Source organism: Balaenoptera borealis, assembly GCF_965194805.1.
Source record: "Balaenoptera borealis genome assembly, chromosome: 14".
Classification (NCBI taxonomy): Eukaryota; Metazoa; Chordata; class Mammalia; order Artiodactyla; family Balaenopteridae; genus Balaenoptera; species Balaenoptera borealis.
In genome coordinates, this window is record NC_138875.1 from 85,250,064 (window position 1) to 85,273,644 (window position 23,581).

General features: G+C 45.9%; 2 protein-coding genes and 2 long non-coding RNA genes across 11 annotated transcripts in view; 1 reads left to right on the top strand and 3 right to left on the bottom strand.

Moving 5' to 3' along the window:
• LOC309610702 overlaps positions 1 to 23,581 on the bottom strand; it is a 111,759-nt gene that overhangs the window by 26,799 nt on the left and 61,379 nt on the right. The window lies entirely within an intron of this gene.
• Positions 8,025 to 15,551, top strand: SNRNP35 (small nuclear ribonucleoprotein U11/U12 subunit 35). 2 transcript variants are annotated; one of them, XM_082353886.1, is made up of 2 exons: positions 8,025 to 8,172; positions 13,698 to 15,551. In XM_082353886.1, the coding sequence occupies exon 2, from the start codon at positions 13,701 to 13,703 to the stop codon at positions 14,439 to 14,441; it is 741 nt and encodes a 246-aa protein (XP_082210012.1). In that variant the 5' UTR covers positions 8,025 to 8,172; positions 13,698 to 13,700; the 3' UTR covers positions 14,442 to 15,551. The 2 variants fall into 2 exon arrangements, with proteins under 2 accessions (XP_082210012.1, XP_082210013.1); XM_082353887.1 differs by having other exon boundaries at positions 8,073 to 8,242.
• LOC309610701 lies at positions 11,016 to 13,690 on the bottom strand. The gene is made up of 2 exons (XR_014234141.1): positions 13,406 to 13,690; positions 11,016 to 11,422 (listed from the first exon to the last, which is right to left on the bottom strand). It is a non-coding gene; the product is annotated as an uncharacterized lncRNA (long non-coding RNA).
• The window catches only part of RILPL1 (Rab interacting lysosomal protein like 1), a 44,048-nt gene continuing 37,832 nt past the window's right edge, over positions 17,366 to 23,581 (bottom strand). For 2 of the 7 annotated variants that reach the window (XM_082353867.1, XM_082353864.1), the window contains one exon: positions 17,366 to 18,212. In XM_082353867.1, the coding sequence (XP_082209993.1) occupies positions 18,068 to 18,212 (145 nt within the window). In that variant the 3' untranslated portion in view covers positions 17,366 to 18,067. Of the gene's footprint in view, positions 18,213 to 19,723; positions 19,810 to 19,951; positions 19,976 to 20,249; positions 20,338 to 23,581 lie in introns of those variants that run through there. The other 5 variants (XM_082353862.1, XM_082353863.1, XM_082353865.1 and 2 more) reach the window with 5 other exon arrangements.

Sequence of the window (23,581 nt, forward strand, 5' to 3'; positions counted from 1 at the left end):
CAAGTTACTGAACTTCTCCGAGCCTCAGTTTACTCCTGTGTAAATAACCGTACCTACGGAGTAGGATTGCTGTGAGGAATATATGAGACCATGAGACAATGACTGACAAAAAGCACTTAGGAAAGGCTCAGAAAGTGTTAGCGGCTATTCTGCACTCTTCCCTCCAACAAACACTGAGCTTGTGTGCCAGACGCTTGGCACTTGGGTTGGGGAAGGAGGAGTAATAGATAAGACAAAAATCACTGCCTTGAAATTAGAAAACATTCTGCAGCTACACAGGGTATTACTGAGAATATTAGCAGTGTGGATTACAAAACGGGTTATTTTAGATTTAATGCAGGGTTTGTAATAGTCATAGGCAGACAATCCAACAATGGAGCTTGTCTTTCCCAGGAATGTATTGGCAGTTTTCTTCGTGGTAGGTGTACCAGATCTTCTCCACAGTGAAGTTGTGGAGTCAAAATGGAGAGTGGACAAACCAAAAGCAAACAAACAAAACAGACACTATTTTCAGAGGGTACAATGGTACAATGTTTTAATGATCAAACAAGGCCCCGGGCAAGGGCTCAGTAATCCATTAATCACAGACCTGACGACACCCTGTAATTAAATATGGAGAAATATTATGCTTACCATAAGTATAATATGGTATATCCATACAATGGACTATTATTCACTCATAAAAAGGAATGAAGGAAGAGAAAGTCCAGAAAGAAACCCTCACAAACATGGTCAAATTATTTTCAACAAGGGTGCCAAGACTGTTCATTGGGGAAAGGATAGTTTTATCAACAAACGGTGTTGGGAAAATTGGATACCCACATGCTAAAGTGTGACATACCTTACCTTACACCATATACAAAAATTAACTCAGAATGGATCAAAGGCCTAAAGCTGTTAAAACTCTAAGAAGAAAAATAGTGGAAAAGCTTTATGTCAATGGATTTGGCAATGAGTCCTTACAAAACACAGAAAAAGAAACAAAAGAAAAAATAGATAAACTGGACTACATTGATGAAATAAAATTTATATTTTAAGGCAGGACAAGAAAACTTAAACATAAAATTCTCTCTCTGTCCATTTGGGCCTCCTCCCTCCCTCTCTCATGTGCAATGTACATTTGCATTATACATTAACCAGACCTCCTCAAAGGTGGGAATGCCTGCTTGACCACAAAGGTCAACTTTTTTTTCCCTTTCTTCTGATGCTAGCAATGTAACTGCTTAAAAGATTAGCACTCTTTCCAAACTCTGTAGGGAGTCATGGTCACTTATTGCTTGCTTACCTGGACTATGTATCTCTGGTGAAGTTTATGTAAAATGTCAGTATGTCATTTTGATGTATGATCCTTTGTCTCAAAAAGGTTTATGACTGTGTCTTCGACTTCTAATAGGCAGAACAGTTCTCAGCGCCTCTGAGAGTCTGTCTCTTGGGTTATAATCCTCAGTTTGACTTAAGTAAAATTATCTTTTGGGACTTCCTTGGTGGTCCAGTGGTAAAGAATCCACCTTCCAATGCAGGGGACGCGGGTTCGATCCCTGGTCGGGGAACTAAGCCCACGCGCCGCCACAACTATTGAGCTCGCGCGCCTCAACGAGAGAGACCGCGTGCCGGAAACTACAGAGCCCACGTGCTCTGGAGCCGGAGCACCACAACTAGAGAGAAGCCTGCGCACTGCAACAAAAGGTCCCGCATGCCTCGATGAAGATCCCACGTGCCGCAATTAAGACCCTATGCAGCCAAAAAACTAAAGAAAATAAATAAATGAGGGACTTCCCTGGTGGCGCAGTGGTTAAGAATCCGCCTGCCAATGCAGGAGACACGGGTTTGAGCCCTGGTCGGGGAAGATCCCATATGCCGCGGAGCAACTAAGCCCGTGCGCCACAGCTACTGAAGCCTGCGCGCCTGGAGCCCGTGCTCCGCAGCAAGAGAAGCCACCGCAATGAGAAGCCCGCGCACCGCGACGAAGAGTAGCCCCCGCTCGCCGCAACTAGAGAAAACCCGAGCACAGCAAGGAAGACCCAACACAGCCATAAAAAAAAAAAAAAAAAAAAAAAAAAATCCCGCAGCTGCAACCAAGACCTGATGCCGCCAAAAATAAATAAATAAATACTAAGCCAGTCACCAAAAGATAAATACTATATGATTTCACTTATATGAGATATCTAGTGTACAAACTCATAGAAACAGAAAGTAGAATGGTGGTTGCCAGGGGCTGGGGGGAGGGGGGAATGGAGGGTTGTTGTTTAGTGGGTATAGAGTTTCAGTTCTGTAAGGTGAAAAAGTTCTGGAGTTTGGTTGCACAACAATATGAATGTACTTAACACTACCGAACTGTACTTAATAATGGTTAAGGTTGTAAAATAAATTTTATCTTATGTGTACTTTACCAGTTTTCCTTCTTTTAACATATGAGGAAACTCTATGGGGTGATGAAAATGGGCTACATCTTGATCTTGGTGAAGGTCACATGAGTATATACGTAGGTGAAATATTGTGGAACTGTATGCTTAACACTGTGTATTTCCTTTAGGTAAATTATACCTCAATAAAGTGCTGGTAAGGAGGTAAGGAATGAAGCACTGACAGATGCTACAATGTGGATGAACCTTGAAAACATTTTACGGAGTGAAAGAAGCCAGCCACAAAGGCCACCTACTGTATGATTCCATTTACATGAAATGTGCACAACAGCAAATCCATAGAGATAGAAAGTAGATTAGTGGATGTCTAGAGCTGGGGGAGGGGGATGGGAAGTGAGTGCTAATGCAGACAGGGTTTCTTTTTGGGGTGATGAAAATGTTCTAAAATTAGATTGTGGTGATGGTTGCACAACTCTGTGAATAGACTAAAAACCACCGAACATCATTCTTGGAATGTAGCCTTCGCAGAGCAATGCTTATCAGAAAGAATTTAATGTTGCTGCATTTAGTTTTTACCATCAGGATCCCCAGCCACCACTGCTGGTATGAATCTCTTCTGCACCACTGTCCTTTTCAAAAGTTCCTTCTGCCTTGAAATTTCTCTAGAAATTCATCCTCTAAGGCACCATATCTTCCTTCCTTCTTTGTTACACAGTGAAACCTGGTAAATCGCACTTTTAAAAAGTCAAAGTGTCTTCCATTGAGTAACTAGGATTTTGATATAAAAAAAAAAGATTCTTTTGTTCATTCGACAGCTTATTTACTGAGCGCCTACTATGTGCCAGGACTGTAATGTAGTAGCCAACAGGGCTGTGGAGTTAAGTAGTCTTTGACTTGAACCCCACAGTTGTTACTTCCTGGTACATAAGTTTGATCAAATTCTCTAATCTCCAAATCCCCATTTCCTACAGTCAACTTGGAAAAATAAAGTATTCCCCAAAACTGGTGTGAGGATTAGATGAGATAATTCGTGAAAAGTGCCTCATCCAGTGTCCAGCACATCATAAGTATCAGTGGACACTGGTTGTTATTATCAAGTGTTAATGATCTTAACTCTTAGATCCCTCATAGAATTGGACAATCTGTTGGTAGATAATCATGACCCTTCTCTCTCCGTTGGGAAATTACGAAAACAATTCTGAATTACGGCTGTTAAAAAACAAAATTCGGGACTTCCCTGGTGGTCCAGTGGGTAAGACTCCATGCTCCCAGTGCAGGGGGCCTGGATTCGATCCCTGGTTGGGGAACTAGATCCGCATGCATGCCGCAACTAAGAAGTCTGCATGCTGCAACTAAAGATCCCGCATGCCACAATGAAGATCCCGTGAGCCACAACTAAGACCCGGCGCAGACTAAATAAATAAATAAATAAATAAATAAATATTTTAAATTTATTTATTTTAGTTTTGGCTGCACTGGGTCTTTGTTGCTGCGCGTGGGCTTTCTCTAGTTGCGGCGAGCAGGGGCTGCTCTTCGTTGAGGTGCTCAGGCTTCTCATTGCGGTGGCTTCTCTTGTTGTGGAGCACGGGCTCTAGGCACGCGGGCTCAGTAGTTGTGGCTTGCGGGCTCTAGAGTGCAGGCTCAGTAGTTGTGGCGCACGGGCTTAGGTGGTTCGCGGCATGTGGGATCTCCCCAGACCAGGGCTTGAACCCGTGTCCCCTGCATTGGCAGGCAGATTCTTAACCACTGCACCAGGGAAGCCCCTAAATAAATATTAAAAAAAAAAATTCAACTGAGTATATTTGAAGATCTCCTTGGCTTTATTTGACGATTCATGAATTGGGTAGCATCTCATCTAGCAAGTAGAAAAGAGCTCCAGAGGAGCTGTACAAATGGAAGGTTTTTAAAGGTAGAAAAGGGGGATAAGACAAGGAAGTCATAAACAAAGGATTATTTCAGGTAAGGTCACCTTCCCTTGGGGGTAAAGGTGGGGAGTCTATCAGGCAGATTACCTCACTAGGGATGATCAGGAAATTCCAGACTGATTGGTTTAAAATTCCACCCCTGGGAGAGGCTGAAACTGAAATTATATATTAAGTTTTACTTTGCTGCCGTAGGGCTTAGCACAAGTGATTCCATTTGGGGCCTGTTTCTTTTTTCACCCAGCAGAGGTTCTTAAAGTGTGTTTCCGAGACCAGCAGCATCAGCATCACCTGGAAACTTCTTAGAAATGCAAATTCTTGACCCACTGAATCAGAAACTTTAGGGGTGGGCCCCAGCAATCTGTGTTTTAACAAGCCCTCTAGGTAATTCTGATGCACATGCACCCTCAAATTTGAAAAAGTATGAGTGATAGTATAGTGTTCAAGGTGGATTCTAGACCAGACCACAACTGTTCAAATCTTGATTGGCTCTGTCACTTGCAAGCTGTGTGATCTTAGGCAAGGAAATTACTTCTCTGGGGCTCAGTCTTACCAGCTATAAAATGGGGGTAAGGATAGAAGCCACTTTATAAGATTGTCGTGAAGTGCTTTAGACAGCGTCTGGCACACGGTAAGTGCTCAATACATGTTGGCTATTATTATTACTATGACTATTATAAACTACTTTATCTCCAGAATATGAAGTATGAGAAACTCCCCAAGTTCATATGATTATTCGGGAACAAGATATGAAAAGCTGGATCAGTAACACACATAGAATATGTCTACAACAAAGCTTTTTAAAAAGTCCAAGTGATACATCATTATACAAAGTTTAAAAAATAATTTCAGGAACACTCATCCCGAGATTTAAGACAGGCCTGCAGTAGTGTGCAGCTGTGCTTTCCCCACCCCCAGCTTTTAAGTAGGAACCAAACTGACTGCAAAAAGGAGCATAAAGTAAGGTATCGCCCTACTCACGGTTAAGCAAAGGAAAACATGACATGGGAAACAAAAGTAGTGGGTGGGTCACGCTTCATAAAAATGGAACCATAAGTGTTTGGGGGTTAATTCCACCCATAGGAAAGTTCCATTAGCAAATATCTGGTGGTCCTATTTTGGTACATCAAGCAGACTAGGTCTCATGCTCTTCTGAATACTGGTGGCACCATTAATTTCCTGAGTGGTACATTCAGTATGTCTTTCTTCCTGTTCTCTTTTGGCTTAAATGCCTGCAATCCTGGGTCACTGACTTCATCTCTAGGAGCTGGAAGTCTTTAGAAAAGAATGTGGTTGCAGGAAGGGTGGTGCCCAGAGCACTTGTTTTCAGTAGGTATTTGCATAACCGCACACTTTTTTTTTTTTTTTAACTTAGGTGAAATGTTTATTCAGGGTGATGAATGGGAGGGTGGGGTGTGCATGTGGGGAGGCGGTGTAGGTGGGTGAGGGAAGCATTAAAGGAGACTACGACCAAGGGACTAATGTCCTCCACCCTACTCTCCAGGCCAGCTCTTGCTCCACCGTGGAAGGTAACAATACACTCTGCAAGGAGTTGTTGAGAGAGTGAAGTGAGCTTAGCCTAGTGTCTGGCAGGTGATGCTAAATGTTTGCTTTAAGATGGTATTAGTGTGGTGGTGATCATTTTGAAATGTACAGAAATATCGAATCATAATATTGTGCGCCAGGAACTAACATAGTGTTGTAGGTCAGTTATATTTCAAAACAAACAAACAAACAAATAGAAAAAGAGATCAGATTTGTGGTTCCCAGAGGTGAGGCCTGGGGGTGCGGGAATGGACGGAAGCAGTCAAAAGGTACTTATTTCCAGTTATAAATTAGTACTAGGGATGTAATGTATGATATGATAAATATCTTTTTAACACTGCTGTATGGAAAAACATTTTTTTTTCTATTTCTTTTATTTTGTATCCATACGAGATGACAGATGCTCACTAAACTTACTGTGGTAATCATATCATGATGTATGTAAGTCACCTTAAACTTATATAGTGCTAGATGTCAATAAAACTGGAAAAAGGAAAAAAAGATTGTATTAATATGAAACTTCTATAGAAATCTCTAGTAGGGTTGTTCACATTGCCCTTCAGATCTTCTGCTTGGTTTATAAAGTATTTTGTTATATAATTAATTTTGTATATAATTAAACTTTAATTATATAGATGTGGCAGTCATGGAGATGCCTTTCAGATGACCCTTCAAGAGGCCACCAAGCATATTAAAAGATGTCTGCAGCACCTTCAGACTCTGCAGCAGCATTCATGCTGTGGATGCACTTTTCCCAGAAGCCTTCCGTTGATAAGCCAGCAAAGCAGAGATACTGGGACCACAATATTTCTTTTTTTAATTAAATTAATTAATTAAAAATATAAGTTTATTTTTGGCTGCACTGGGTCTTCGTTGTTGAGCGTGGGCTTTCTCTAGTTGCCGTGACGGGGGGGCTACTCTTAGTTGCGGTGTGCGGGCTTCTCATTACGGTGGCGTCTCTTGTTGCGGAGCACGGGCTCTAGGCGCCCAGGCTTCAGAAGTTGTGGCACACGGGCTCAGTAGTTGTGGCTCGCAGGCTCTAGAGCGCAGGCTCAGTAGTTGTGGCGCACGGGCTTAGTTGCTCCGCGGCATGTGGGATCTTCCTGGACCAGGGATCGAACCCGTGTCCCCTGCATTGGCAGGTGGATTCTTAACCACTGTACCACCAGGGAAGTCTTAAATATGAAATTTTAAACTATAGATATTGCTCATTTTTTTACTCAATACATTTTATTAATGTATTTCAAGAAAATGTACTTTAAAGAAAGCTATAGATATTCAGAACCTATGCTTCACCTACATAATAAAGATTTGATAAAAACTAGGTAGCAGTAATACATCCTTAGTAGCTGGTGATTGGCTTACCTTCTAATAATAGGACTGGAATCAAAATGAGATCAGCTGTTCGCAGAAATGACCCACTTGTAAGAATTAATCAGAAAATGAGTGGCTGAAGAAATCGCGAGACTCTCATCAAGAAAAGCACAACTGTATCAAGACATTTCAAGTCGTACCACAAGTCGTAATCTACCCGAATATTTTGACCTAACAAAAAAGAAACACAGCATAATCTGAATGTATACATCTACCTGTTCTACACAGATTTACTGACCACACGGTTCTCCCCTCTCCCTCCCACGCTTAGGTTTTAAATCTGGGCTTCTTAACCGTGACTCTAAAGGCAGGAGTCCTCAAAGGGTCATTTGGGGACTTGCAAAAAATTGCAAATTTTCAGCGATTCTGAATTCACTGATTCCCTGCGGGGCCCAGGAAACGGCATTTAAACCAGCTTCCACGCGATTCTCAAGTCAGTCTCCAAACTGACTTTGAAGAACTGTTTTGCTGGTGTGGAAAGCGAACGTGTTAAATTTACGGGTTAGAAAAACTCTGGCAAAACATACGTACAAAGTTTCCTTGTGAACCGGCATACGCATTTTCTGAGTAAAAAAACCCCACAACATTAATCAAATTCTCAAAGTGAGTCTAAGAACTAAAACTCGCATCGCGCTGAATCACCTCTTCGCTACGGAGAGAAATTCAGCGTCTCCCAGACAACTAGCTGCACATTCGATCGTCTTTCAACTTTTGTTCAATTTAGCAGTTTCTGTCTTCGTGAAAAATTTTAGAGAAACGGAAAGTTCATTCTCTTCGGAGACGATATGCAGTCGACACTCAAGGCATGTGATTAAATTTCTTAAAATAAAAGCAAAAACGGAAACAGGGCCCGTGACGAATCTGCTACTTCCGATGTAAAGGTTCCGTCAGTCAAGGAGGAAGAATCTTTCCGTCGCTTCGAGCTCGGCACCAGGCTCCGTGGGAAAGGAAGCCCGAGCCTTGCTGAGGTGAGCGGGAGCGGTTTGGTGGGAGTAGGGCCCACCCTGGCGAGAAGGACGAGGGAATTCGGCCTGGACGGTATGTCAGCGCGTGCGTGGGCCGCCATGTTGAAAGCGGGCAAAGGGGAGGGGGGAGCCTTTTGGGGTTGTGTTGCCGGGGGCGGGAGCGACAGCTGGGTTGGTAGGATGGCCCCTTCCGTCCTGTGCCCCCTCAGATGGTGACGGGGTGGGGAAGGCAGCCCTGAGGGCCGGCGGCCGAGACGGAGGCGCTGCGGGGCAGGGGTGGGGGGGCGGATCGGAAGTATAGACTTTTTCACGGAGACTTCCGCGTTAGCGTCCATGGCCTCACTGCGCGTGCTCGGACGGCTCTGGGCGCCCACCTTCAGTTTGTTTCCCAGCTGGTGGGAAGCGCCGGTTGTTCTGTTCTGCAGACTCAGCCTGGGGACGAGTGCTTTGTTTGTTTGCTTAAGAATAGCTTTTATTTGTATAATAATTTATAATTAGAAAGCGCTTTCAAAGACACTACCTTCTCTCATCTTCACAAAAAAACGCGGTGAAGAGGCATTTAGCAGCACTTAACAGGTGATTTAAATTTTGCCCAAGATAACACTAGGTCTTACACCTGGGTGTTCTGGCTCCCAATCCAGTGCTTTTTCACTTTCCACACTTCTGTCTTTAATGGTTCATTGCCCCACCCACCTCCACCCCACCACGATTCATATCTCACATCCCATCTCCGTTTATGAAGTAATGACGAGAATCTAAACATCCAGAGAGGTGGTGGTAGAAAATCTCAATGCAATGTTGCAACGGAGGAAATACACCTAGAAAGATTAACGAGAAGCTGTGAAGCCCGCTCTTCTCTTGGTATTTAGTATTGACAGGAGCATGCAGGTGAGGGAGAAAACCGGAAACTCATCTTTTATCCCTTTGTAATTTTTTTCCAGAGTTTAATTTGAGGAACTGTTAAAGCTTTGAACAGGAGCTCTGACTGTGTACAGCAATGTCAGCTTTATTTGGTGGATCTTTGTGACCTTTTCCTGTGGAATGGGGACGGGTTCCTTTCCCACTTGGCTGCGAGCGGGGCTCTCAACCTCAGACACCCAGACGTGGCCTGCTTTTTCCTATTCCCATCTCAAACTTTATATTTTATGACAGCTATCTAAGGAAAGAGTTAAGAGCTCAAGCTCTGGAGTCAATAAAAGCCCTTGGTTCTAACTCCCCCGCTTGGCTACTTCTGTGATTTGGAACAAAAGACAACCTTTTTGCCTCTCACCTTTGGCACCTGAAATGGCAGTAATAGAAGTGGGTGTGTCCCGGTATTGTTGAGAGGTGAGGGGAGTTAAGTGCTTAGCACCGAGCCTGGCACCTCCTAAGTGTTCAATACAGGTTAACTATAATTATTATGGTCTCTGTTTTTTGTTTGTTTGTTTTTCCTGCAACCTTGCGATAGAGGTAGGAAGTAAGATTAGAATCTTACTAATTTTAGGGCCATTTAGAGAATACCAGAGCAGAGATCCAAGCAAAACAGTGATCAATACAGGTTAACTATAATTATTATGGTCTCTGTTTTTTGTTTGTTTGTTTTTCCTGCAACCTTGCGATAGAGGTAGGAAGTAAGATTAGAATCTTACTAATTTTAGGGCCATTTAGAGAATACCAGAGCAGAGATCCAAGCAACACAGTGATCTCTCTCTCTTTTTTTTCCCCCATGTGGAGAAATTACAGCCATAATAGACAGAAGACACAAAGTGAGTTAGAGGCAGAGCCCGGACCGGACCAAAAGCGGCTCACTCTTCTCATGCTCCTTCCCTTGTTCTAGCTGTTTATCATCCTTTTACTGATAAGGATACCAGAGAGGTGTCTTCTCCAAAGTTGCTTGTTAATGATGAGACGCATATATGCCCTCCTTTTACAATTTGGTGGCAGATGGTGTAATGTCCTGCCTCTCAATTTTCTTTCTTTCTTTTTTTGAAAAATTAATTAATTAATTAATTTTTTGGCTGTGTTGGGTCTTCGTTGCTGCATGCAGGCTTTCTCTAGTTGCGGCGAGCGGGGGCTGCTCTTCATTGCTGCGGTGCGCGGGCTTCTCATTGCGGTGGCTTCTCTTATTGTGGAGCACGGGCTCTAGGCGCACGGGCTTCAGTAGTTGTGGTATGTGGGCTCAGTAGTTGTGGCTCCCGGGCTCTAGAGCGCAGGCTCCGTAGTTGCGGCGCACGGGCTTAGTTGCTCCGCGGCATGTGGGATCTTCCTGGACCAGGGATCAAACCCGTGTCCCCTGCATTGGCAGGCGGATTCTTAACCGCTGCGCCACCAGGGAAGTCCCTGCCTTTCAATTTTCAATGAAGTGGTCCTTTTTGTCTGATTTGGACCAAAATAAGTTCAGTGAATTTTGTTTGGAGTTGGTTCAGTTCCCCAGCATTTATCAGGAAGTGTCCTAGGATCTGGGGACACTGGGTTGAAGAGTGTTTATTGTGAAGAGTGTTTATTGTGTGTTGGGCAAAACGTGATCAGTATGACAGAAGAGGTACCATGAGCTGTGGGACCAACGGATTTGCTTCATGGGGAAGAGGCTGGAAGCCAGACTTGGAAGGACCAGTAGAATTTCCACAAGTGGAGATGTGGGTGGTGGAAAGGAAGAGAATATTCCCAGCAGAGGAAATTGCACCAGGAAAGACATGGAGCCAGGGGATTAGGGCACGTTCAAGGAATGAGGAGCAGTCCTGGGTAGAACAGGTTCTGCAATGGAATATGGTGAGAGGCTAAGTGAGAGTCAGAATTCTTGAGTTCATTGACTTTGGGTTTTATTCTGTAGGTGTTTTACTTTTTTTTTTTTAATAACTTTTTAAAAAAATTTATTTGTTTATTTTTGGCTGCGTTTGGTCTTCATTGCTGTGTGCAGGCGTTCTCTAGTTGCGGCGAGTGGGGGCTACTCTTCCTTGTGGTGCGCAGGCTTCTCATCGTGGTGTCTTGTCTTGTTGCAGAGCACAGGCTCTAGGCACACGGGCTTCAGTAGTTGTGGCACGAGGGCTCAGTAGTTGTGGCTCACGGGCTCTAAAGCGCAGGCTCAGTAGTTGTGGCGCACAGGCTTAGTTGCTCCGTGGCATGTGGGATCTTCCCGGACCAGGGATCGAACCTGTGTCCCCTGCATTGGCAGGCGGATTCTTAACCACTGCGCCACCGGGGAAGTCCCGGTGTTTTACTTTTTTACTGGGAAAAGAAATTCCACTGTGATCACTCCCCCTACATAACCTGTAAACTGAAGAACAAAAACAAAAAAGATCCTTGAGGAAAATTTGAGAGGGGGGGGAAACTATAGATACCATTTTAATAAATATCATGGAAAGATGCTGTTAGGAATGAAGATCACCAGATATATTCGACAGAGCCCTGGTTTTTAAGTAACATATTTCAGCCTTGGCTCTAAAGCTTTACAGAGGTGGTCACATGATTACTAGCAGGGTCTGAAATGTTGGCAAGCACCGAATTATTCAAGAAAATTCACATGAATCAATTATCATGTGTCAGACTTAAACTTACCCACCCTCTTTCAAACAAACATAGAAAGATCTTCTATCAGAATGAATGACAGTTGCAGTGTGCTTGCTGAACTAAAATTACCATTGCAATCAGTTCTCAAGCTCCAAAGCATAGATGGATTATAAGCTAGGGAAGTGGGAAGAAATCCCATCTTCCTTTTTTTTTTATATATATAAAGTTTCTTTTTATTTATTTATATATATATTTTGGCTGCGTTGGGCCTTCGTTGCTGCACATGTGCTTTCTCTAGTTGCAGCGAGTGGGGGCCACTCTTCGTTGCAGTGCGTGGGCCTCTCATTGCGGTGGCTTCTCTTGTTGTTGAGCACGGGCTCTAGGCGTGCAGGCTTCAGTAGTTGCAGCATGCGGGCTCAGTGGTTGCAGCACACAGGCCCTAGAGCGCGTGGACTTCAGTAGTTGCAGGGCGTGGGCTCAGTGTTGTGGCGTGCGGGCTTGGCCGCCCCGTAGTATGTGGGATCTTCCTGGACCAGGGATCGAACCTGTGTCCCCTGCATTGGCAGGTGGATTCCTAACCACTGTGCCACCAGGGAAGTCCCCCATCCTCCTTTTGAACTAAAGAGGCTGCGGCTGGGTCACTCATTTTGGCTTTGCTCCCTGTTTACTGACAGATGCAAAATGGTGCGTTCAGAGCACCATTTTCCCGTGTAGTTTTGTTTTTTTAAAAAGTCCTTATCAGAATAATCTGGGAGGGACTTCCCTGGTGGTCCAGTAGGTAAGACACCCCGTTCCCAATGCAGGGGGCCCGGGTTTGATCCCTGGTCGGGGAACTAGATCCCTCATGCCGCAGCTAAGAAGTCCCGCATGCCGCAACTAAGGATCCTGCATAACGAAACGAAGATCCCGCGTGCCGTAACTAAAGACCCAGTGCAGCCTAAATAAATAAATAAATAAATAAATATTTAAAAATTAAAAAAAAAAAAATCTGGGAGCGGGAATGTGGGGAGCACAGATGAAATAAGACAGGCCAGGTGTTGGTCATAGTTGGAGCCGGGTGAGAAATTCATGGAAGATTATGCTGTTGTCTACATTGGTATGTGTTTGAAACTCTTGGTAGTAAGAGTTTTTAATTTTTATTAATGTTATTATTATTATTATATATATATATATATTTGGCCGAGCTATGTGGCTTGCGGGATCCTAGTTCCCCAACTAGGGATTGAACCCGGGCCCCGGCAGTGAAAGTGCCGAGTCCTAACCACTGGACCGCCAGGGAACTCCCATAAAGAGTTTTTTAAAATGCCCTTTTCCAGGGGCTTCCCTGGTGGTGCGGTGGTTGGGAGTCTGCCTGCCGGTGCAGGGGACACGGGTTCGAGCCCTGGTCTGGGAGGATCCCACATGCCGTGGAGCAACTAGGCCCATGAGGCACAACTACTGAGCCTGCGCGTCTGGAACCTGTGCTCCGCAACAAGAGAGGCCGCGACAGTGAGAGGCCCGCGCACCGCGATGAAGAGTGGCCCCCACTTGCCGCAACTAGAGAAAGCCCTTGCACAGAAACGAAGACCCAACACAGTCAAAAATAAATAAATAAATAAATAAATTTGAAAAAAAAAAAATGCCCTTTTGCACAGAAGTTCCCAGGCTGGTTTCCCTATGACCATTTTAAAGTCTCTGAAAGGCAAGCCTGGATTTTGATTCTGGATTTTGATCCGTGTTGCCACGTTATAACAGCTTGTGTGTGCCCTACCGTGGCTAAGCTGGATGATACACGTATGCATCAAACTCAGGCACGTTGCCCTCTGCTTCTTCTGGGGAGGGTTGGTGGAGGAGTGCGTGAGAGCATTCTGGAGCCCCACCGCCTGCCTTTGATACTGTCTCCCCTGCTTTCTAGCTGGGGGGCCACAGCGTCTGAAAAATCCTCTTCCTTCCCTGTTGGAAGAAGGGGTGAAAAGCAGTATCTACTTCATGGGGCTGTTGAAAGGATTGAATACGTAGCTTACAGTAGGTGCTGCATAAACGCTTGCTGTGCTTCTCCTTAGAACATGAACGATTGGATGCCCATCGCCAAGGAGTATGACCCGCTTAAAGCTGGCAGCATTGATGGCACCGACGAGGACCCACATGATCGAGCTGTCTGGAGGGCGATGCTGGCACGATATGCCCCCAACAAAGGCGTCACAGGAGACCCCCTCCTCACCCTGTTTGTGGCGAGACTAAACCTGCAGACCAAAGAGGAGAAGTTAAAGGAAGTATTTTCCCGCTATGGGGACATCCGGCGGCTTCGGCTGGTGAGGGACTTGGTCACGGGATTTTCGAAGGGCTATGCCTTCATCGAATACAAAGAGGAGCGTTCTCTGCTCAAAGCTTACCGGGACGCCGATGGCCTGGTTATTGACCAACATGAGATATTTGTGGACTATGAACTGGAAAGGACTCTCAAAGGGTGGATTCCTCGGCGACTTGGAGGAGGCCTGGGGGGGAAAAAGGAATCTGGGCAGCTGAGATTCGGGGGGCGGGATCGGCCTTTCCGAAAACCCATTAATCTGCCAGTTGTTAAAAACGACCAGTTTCGAGAGGGAAAGAGGGAGAGAAGGGAGCGATCTCGATCCCGAGAAAGACACTGGGACTCCAGGATGAGGGATCGGGACCATGACCGGGGCCGGGAGAAGAGGTGGCAGGAAAAAGAATCAACTCGGGTGTGGCCAGAAGGTGACTGGGACAGAGAGAGGGACTTCAGAGATGACAGGGTCAAGGGGAGGGAGAAGAGGGACAGAAGTAAGTAGACTCCATCCCCTGCCAAACCCAAACGAAGGTACCCGACCAGTTAAAGTGCGGGGAGACCTGCACTGCTTGTATACGGAATCCAAGTCCAGTGGTTGAATAAAACCTACTGATGAAAACAAACACAAAACAGAAAAAACTTACTAATGATAATGGGGTTGGGTACGTTTTCTTTTGACTCTGGAATGCAGGTTCAAGATGAACACGCTGATAGTTTGAATTTTCTCTTCTGCATCTTATAGTTTTTGTTTTTGTTTTTTGGGGCTCATGGGCGGTGTGCGGGATCTTACTTCCCTGACCAGGGATTGAACCCGCGCCCTCATCAGTGAAAGTGCAGAGTCCTAACCATTGGACCACCAGGGAATTCCCTTCATCTTATAGTTGTAAGGACCCATTATTTGATAAGCTTGAGAAACAATTTTGCAGTCACCAGCATCTGTACAGAAAGGCCTGTGTAAGGAGCCATCACTCATTTAATTTGGCAGTACGGAATTTGCTTTTTCTCCCATCTATTGGAAATGACCATTTTGAGGGCTTGGCAAAAAGAGGTGATGACTGAAAACCATTTGCACTGATCTGTGACTCCTGGGAACCCAAATCTGGTCAGCATCTAAGTTGTGTGTTTTCCACCTTTATGTCCATAGTGCAGGGTTTGCTGCAGTGAAATAAAAATGAGATAGAAAAATGAATCCAAGGAGAATGTCCAGAGACTTAGTACCAAAAGCCAGTCTTAGCAGTGATCTGGGTCAGCAACCAGCTTCTCTTGATCAAATGTAACTCCATTCTCGAGCCAAATGCTGACTACCTTTTTTCCTTTTCTCTTTATGGCGGGGTGGCTGGCATTTAAAATGAAAACCCAGAGTTGCAGGGCTTTGGGGCTATGGTGTATGGCAATCCTCCAGCCCTTGGAAAAGAGAAAGTTCAAAAGAAGTGAGAGTGATGAAATCAATGAAAGGGTAGCAGCTAGTTCCGATGGGCTGATTTGCCTTTTCCCTCTTGATCATCCGGCCTCTGGTTTGTTTGAAACTGGATATATTGACCTGAACTTCTGAGAGCTTTGAATAAGTACCATACTGTTCATGTGATTTTTCAAGAAATTGACATTCAACATTTTTCTTTTATCCATGGCTGTGTCTTTGAAAGTTCAGGTTCTTAAAATTCAGGATGTCTCATGTAAAGTAAATGTCTGATTTAGTAGCAAGACTCACACATTCACTACTAGGTTTTTGCATCAGGAGTATGAATCTCATTGTTACATAGGGGACCTACGATATCTTAAAATTGCTGTCAACTGTTAGAACTGTTTTAGAAAAATATGCTCTTTCCTTTGTAAATTTCCAGTGCAGAGTTTTACTATTCTCCTAAATCTCAGAAGACCGCCTTGCAGGAACACCTTTCTGATTTCACCCACGTTTCATTTACAAAGTGTGTTATGGGCTAGAGTTGGTAGGTACATTAGGTAAAACAAGCTGCTCCACATCAGGGAAGCTGAGTTGTGAGACAGCTTCAGAAGAAACACATACAGGGGCAGCAGTGTTTACATAGTGTTTACATAGTCTAAGCTGGCGGTTATCAACCCTGAGTACCAGAATACCAATGGATGGAAAAAATATGCACATTCAGTCCCCACCCCTGGACATTTGGGCTTAGTCTTATAATGGCCCTGGTAAAAAAAAAAAAAAAAAAAAAAAAATTAGTAGAACCCCCCTGTCAGGGACTGTAGTTGTCAACATGGCAAAGGCGGATACCCTCTGACCCGGCAGTTCTGCTGCTAGTTTATTCTGCAGACTGATGCATGTGTGTGAAAGTGTGCAGCGCTGCTTCAGAAAGATTGGAAGCTACGTGTCCACCAGTGGGGCCTGAACAAACATGAACAAATTACACTCGATGGTCGACCAGGGTTCCTCAGTCTTGGCACTATTGACATTTGGGGCTGGATAATTCTTTGGTATCGGGTGCCATCCTATGCATTGTAGGATATTTAGCAGCGTCCCTGGGGCCTACTGGATGACAGTAGCACCCACCCAGTTGCGACAACCAAAAATGTCTCCAGTGAGTGCCAAATATCCCTGGGGGCCAAAATCACCCCTGGTTGAGACCCACTATCTTTTATACTGGTGTGGAGTCATGTCCAGGGTATTCTAAGGAAAGAAAGGTATGGGATAGCATGTGTATAACACGCTGCCATTTATGTAAAAAGAGAACAGAAATATATCTGTATTTTTTTTACATGATTGCATGTATATTTATAAATTATTTCAGGAAAGACACCCAGGAAACTACCAACACTGGTCACCCCACGGGGAAGGCAACCAAAGGTGATGCGGGGAGGGGGATTCCTCAGCACACATGCTTTTATACTCTCTGAGAATAAACTCTAATAGTTCTAATGGGCAGTCAGGTTGGAGAACCACTGCTCTAAACCAACATTATCGTGTCTGGTCATTTTTCTCAACGATCTGGAAACGGAGTTGATGTAGATTCTATAAACCGACTTGATGGTTTCTTGGCAAACCACAGTAAAATGTATAGAAAGCAGTCCAGTCAGATGTACCTGAGTGCCCTGTTAGGAAATGGTACCTCTCTCAATCCGTGAGCACCCAGACTTGCACCCTGGGTGCTCCGTGGGTGGAGAGAAAGCATTATTTGGGTAACCCCTCAACTTGCCAGTTGCAGACAGGGCAGGTGGCTCTCCGTCTCCACTGCACCCCATGAGTCAGCCAGACATTTGGTCCCCAAGCCATCTTTTCACCCACCGCCATTGCTTTGGCAAGTCTACCCTACCCACCATCTGGCATCCCCTAGGGTTCCGCACGCCACACTCAATCCGCTTTGGGACATTTCTCTTCTTCGCAGGGGACTAAGTATTTGACACAGTGAATGCTGAAACAAGATGCCAAGAAAAAAAGAATCCACACAAGAAATGTTGCAATGTCTCATCCTTAGCAACTTTGTTTGGTTAGTACTGCATAACTCACAGCAGATTCCAAGGCACTGGCCTTGAACATTGCTACATGCTCTAGGCATTATCAGTAACAAGGTGCAATAGAGAACCACAGGCTCTTGCAAACTTGTCTCCAGTTTCTGGGCGGGAGGACTGTCCTCCCTATTTTCCGTTTGCTTTGTGCCTAAGCTGGTCCAGCTCATCCTGTGACTTCAGAGGCCCTGCCTGTCTAGTCGATGCATCCTATATATTATGCTACCACCATGACAATGTCATGAACGTAACTAATGAAAACCTACCACTTCCCTGCCTCCCATTTAAGTATGACAAATGTGATCATAAAACCTCTACGCAAATAATTTCATACAAAGCAAGTCAAACAGCAATTATAGCGGCATGTGATGTATCTGGCGAAGCTTGCGTTACTGAAGTTAATGCAAAAGTCAGCTTCCGCTCGTGGTCTTATTAAATATATATCCTAAGGGATCAGAGTCATCTATTAGAAACAGTGATAGCCCTGGTATAAATAAACGTTTCTTTAGAGTTTGGCATCCGTTTTTTGACGTGCTCCCTCAAAGCAGACAGTTTGTTGGAGGGATCAGGTTTGAGGGTGTGACACCCAAGGCGGCCAGGTTCTGTTGCAGGCGCTGGTGGTTCAGGTCCAAGGACAGAGGTGGGTCACGGTCACAGGTGCTGCAGGGCCTCCTGTCCTTGCTCCGTGTAACCGTCGTCGCGGTGGCAGTTGGCCCACTGGCCAAAGGACTCGTGGATGCGCACGTTTCTCTGCGTGTTGGCCAGACGCTTCTTATCTCGGGAGAAGAAGCTAAACCTTTGAGAAGGGAAAGAAAGAAATGAGAGGCTGCCCTTGGCCACGCACGTCACAGTTTTTGCAATGCCAGCAGCAAACGTGAGGGAGCAAATCAACTCGAGGTGTGAAGGAAAACGTTCGGGCTGCGGGTCAAAGTTATTCCAGAAAGCAGCAGGGCATTCTACGTGTCATTGTCACAGTACCTTGGAGGTGACACAGTGTGAGCAGGGTGTGCACATAGGTGATGTACCTCCCGCCTTAAGCACTACTGAGGATTTCTTCTCATGACCAGTGGAAATAAAAAGCTACTGGAAACATACATCATGGGTTTCTTTACCTTAATGATGCACAGAAAGGAATACTTGAAAGCCATATGGTACTTAAGACGATTCGGATGTAAAGAGATGAATATTTTAAATTTAAGTAACTATTTATTTCATGTGGATTGGGAAACTAGGTAAGTAGCATATCAAAGCCCAAATTTCATGGATATTACTACAGCTTAGGATGAGGTGAAAGGAGGTACTTAAGAAAAATGAGGCAATTAAAATATGTATTAAGGAATAGCATACACGGTTCTCTGATTAGATGAGCATTATGAATATAGTATGTGAATGAAATTTGGGAAATATTAATTTGGACAAGTGACAAGAACTGATTTAATGGTGATTAAAACGGATTTAATTTAAAGGTGAAAGCCTTTAGAAGTTATCACAGTAACTATCTACATAGCAACAGCTAAAGTAGACCAAGAGGTCTTTTCAAAACAGCTGTGACTATTGGTCATTGATCAATCTGAGTGAACCATCTGATTGATGCCTAAAAGATAAAAGTAGAACTCTCAGGCCAAAAGCTGATAATGTGGCCCATTTAAAACAAAGTCAGCTTAAACTCCACCTAAACATAGACTAGGACCCTGGCCAGTAAACCTGAGTTGGCCTATTTTGAGTATTTCCCCAAAGCCCTTTCTAAGCTGCCAACTGTCCTTCTGTACTCTCAGCCTCTAATTAAAGATTCTTTCTATTCTTACCAAGTTCCCCTACTCTTGAATTTTGGTTTCTGAACTTGGTAAGAAATATAGTAGCTCTGTTATGTTTTCCAGGGGCAGGAATAGGAAGGAACTCCTGAAGAACTAAAAGCTTCAGATCAACTATTTTTAGTTCCCTCTGTCCGTTTACCTTTTCGTTTTTTGGTTTGTTTTGTTTTTGTTTTTTAGTGCTGTGGCCTATGGAGTTCAGTTTTAATCACATCTGAGTGAAAATGATTTTCCTATTCTGTGGTTACTGGATCCTACAATAACTTCCTAGCAGGAATAAAGTGGTCTTTCACTGTAAAGCTGGGGCAAGCCAAGTCTGTCTGGAGAAATTCTCCCTACCAGCTAGTCTCTTTTTTTCTGCAACCAATATGTGTACTGGTGAATGAAGGCATTCTTCTCATTCTGGGTTATTTGTGAGCTCTTTCCATAGTGTAATCAAAGCAATTAGCTGGCCAGAAAGACAGTAGCACTTATCACTGTTACATGTCATGTCTACCTGATTCAAGCAGGAAAGCCACTTGCCACTTCCTGTCCAAGGGGACACAGAAAGAATCAAGACAAAAGTCTCCTCCTCTGCTTTTCCTGCTTTAACAAGATCAAATGGCTTGCTGACTATGGCTTGGCAAAACAAAGCGGTTTAGAAAGCCAGGCTGTGAAGATCGAAAACACAGCGTTAGTGTCACTCGGGGCGGGGGATGGGTCATGGTGGGCGTTGATTACTGACCCGTCACTTAAAGGACCTTCTTTACTGGATCATGGACAAGGTCGTTTTAGAATGGAAACAGAAAAGACAAAAAGAATTATTGGTGACAGAGCCGAGAATTCCGAGGCTTCACTCGTGCAGATGGAGCGTCATGAGCGGCACGTTTGAAATCGCACTCCACGCCCACTTCAAATGGGAACACGCAGGTGACGGCCATGCAGCTAAAGGGGCCAGAGGAGACAGGCCAGCCCCAGCAGTAGCTGCAACAGACATTCCAAAGGCACAGCTCAAAAGGAAACCAGAAAAATGCAGTGCCTACGAGGGACACAAGTCGTCGGACAGGCTGCAGCGTGGGGTCATCTATTATCAGTCCGGCTGCTACCATGGGCATTATGGCTGTAAACATCCTGGTTAGAAAAGTACAGATAGACACAGAGAAGGTAAAAACAGGGGCGGCATGAAAAAGAAACACACTCCACAGACAGGTCGGCTGAAGGGTTTGCTTATGGTTTATGTGGAATTATGGCCCCCAATGCCCCCCATTCATATTTTGAAAAGTCCAAACTCCCAGGAGCTCAGAATGTCACCTTATTTATTTATTGAATGTCACCTTATTTAGACATAGAATCCTTGTAGATGTAACTAGTTTTGGTGAGGTCATACCGGAGTAGGGTGGCCCTAATCCAATACAACTGGTGTCCTTATAAAAGGGGGAAATTTGGACGCAGACACGCACACAGGAAGAAGGCCATGTGAAGATGCAGGCAAAGTTTGGGGTGATGCTTCTACAAGTGAACAAAGGCCAAAGATTGTCAGCAAACCACTAGAAGCTAGGAGAGAGGCGTGGAGCAGATTCTCCCTCATGGCCCCCAGAAGGAATTGACCCTGCCAACACCTTGATCTTGGACTTCTAGCTTCTAGGAACTGTGAGACAACACATCTCTATTGTTTTTTGTATTTTTTTGGCCACGCCACTTGGCTTGTGGGATCTTAGTTCCCTGACCAGGGATTGAACCCGGGCCCTCGGCAGTGAAAGCACGGAGTCCTAACCACTGGACCGCCAGGGAAGTCCCTACCTCTGTTGTTTAAGCCAACTCAGTTTGTGGTACAACAGCCCTAGCAAACGAATACAGCATGTGATAACCACATAGGGAAGACAGGGTGGCCTCAAGGGCTGAAAACGCAGGCCTGGGTGTGGGGTAGGAAGTGTCAAAACCTGCCGTGGGATTACGTGGTGACACTCTTGGGTGTCTTCCAGCCCGTCTCCCCCAGCTGCCATGAGCTGCAGGCTCTGTGCCCTGAAGGCAGCCAGGGGAGACCCAGGAGAGAAGGGGAGGCAGCCAGGATGGGCCGGGCAGGAGAAAGCCTGCATCATCACCCGACTGGTAAGTCAGAGCCGACAGTGAATGCTTATCGGTTCCTTGTCTGGGCAAGGAAAATGAAGAAGAAACTCCAACTAAGCCTCCAGAGCTTATTTTGAACAGCTTTGATTTCTTTTTTTTTTTTAAAGAGGTTGGCTGAGAAAAGATATAATATGATTATCTCAAATGAGGTTTGAGAATTCTCTGAGTCTGGATCACCTTTGACGCAACTTCACAGACTAGCTGGGTGTTGGCACCTTGGCAAAACTACCTGGATGGCTTCTGAGAGACAACGAGAAGAAGGGGCTCCATTTGGTAAATGAATGGGCCCAATCCCCAGGGGCCAGGCTAGCGGGTACCATTAGCTTTCCAGGGGCTCTAAGCCACAAGGTACTGCACCCACCTTTACCAGGACCCCTCTCTAGCATAACAGGGAGCCCCCAAAGACAAAGTCGTTGTTTGGGGGATGGCCCCAGGTGTGCGGGGTGGGTATTCTGCCTGGACAGATGTTTGCCCACTGGGAAATGCTGGACTTCCTTTGGGGCCCAATCAGGGGCCAAACTGATGGACCAGGGCCTTGGGACACCTGGGGTGTTCCAGCCGAGCTATTCTCTGTGTGTCTCGCTGGGATCCTGGAACGGACGACCCCCTTCCCTCTCTATTCCAGGTGCCTTGCTGCAGGAGCTGCAGCATGCTCTAGAGGGACAGCCACTTCCATGAAAAAAGACTGGCTTGTTTTGGGCAAAAGTTGTCTCCTGGATACGATGTAGCTGGTTTCAAACTCCCCCGAGCCCCTGCCACCGCCCCGCCCTGCGACAAATTATTTCTGGAAGACTCAAACCAAATGAAGTTCTAACAGTGGCGTTGCAGGCAGTGTGACGGGCGGCTGTAAAGAAGCTATTTCTGGGCTGCAGTGAGCAGGGCGGTGGGTAGGGGGACAGGGAGAGAATGCCCTGTTGTTGCTACCGTCGGATACTTGGGTGGCTGCCTGCTCCGAGGCCAACCTTTCCAGTGTGTGAGGCCAGCTGTTCCGATCGCAGCTTCCCTGGCTGTGCCTCTGCGCCCCCTGCCAGCTGCCTGCCTCTCAGGTCAGCCCCCCGCCCCTGCTCAGCAGCGAGCAGCTGTGCGTATACCTGTCAGCCCAGGATTGAGAGCCGGGCACCACACAAAGGGGGCGCTGGTGCTGGTGTCCACTGGGGATGAGGCTGGAGCCACTCAGGCGCTCCCTCGTGACCTGCCCAGCCAGTGCCAACCCAGACTGTCCGGCCAGCAGCTGCTCGATCACGAGCTATTCTTGGAAGGTCTTCTGGGCACACTGTTTTGACAGGCGGCAGGAGCTTCTGGTTCCCTTGACCAGTTCAGCCCAGAAATGTAGACTCTGGCGTCTCTGGCTGGTGGTGCATTTGAGAGATAAGGGAATTGGGCAGCCAGCCCACAGCTGGTGACTCGGGAAATGGGGTGAGGAAAAGGGGGGTGGGGAGGCCGAACGAGACAGCTGGGGCGAGCACTGTCTTGTCTTGGCCAGGAGGCAATCAAAAGGCATGGGTTCCAATCCCGACTTTGATCCATCCAGCAAGGTGATCGCAGTGAAGTCAGTGGGCTTCTCTGGGCCCCAGTTTCCTCATCTGAGAAATGGGGCTAACTGTCCCAGCTCTGAATCTCTGACAGGGTGGAAGATACCCTAGTTCAAGTGCTCCAAGCCGGTGAAGCCCCTTCGAACCTCCATGGTAGTTACTGCTTACTTACTGGAGGGTGGGGAAAAGTGGTCAAGGGCGAGAAGCTGAGCTGGAGAACAGCTGTGAGCTGCACTAAAGAGGCTGTGTGACTCATACTCCGCAGAAGCAAGGACGAAGGGACCAGACAGAGCCAGACGGGTGCCCAAGAGTGAAGGACGGAGACAGGCATGGAACCGTCATTCCCTTGCCCCGGTCCCCAGAGAAGATCCATCCCTGCCCCAGGCTCTGAGCTCCTGGCCACACTGAGGCAGCTTCTGGTGAGTGGCCGAGGTGGACAAAGTGACCAGTGTCCTGTCTGGGCTGGTCAAAAACCTTTTGTGCCATTTGGATCTTCCACTTATCCCCTAGAAGGCCGGGGCGGCCATGGGACTGGCCACCTGCACCCCGTGGACGAGAGATTCTGAATTCTCTCTCCCTCTCTGTCTCTGACTCCCAGATTCCATCGGCTTCTCCTGCTGGGCTCAGAGCCCCAGGTCTTGCTGAGCAACCAGAGGCCAAACTGAAGGGGAGAAGGGTTTGAGAACAGGGCCCCAGGGTCCTTTCTGGAACAATCT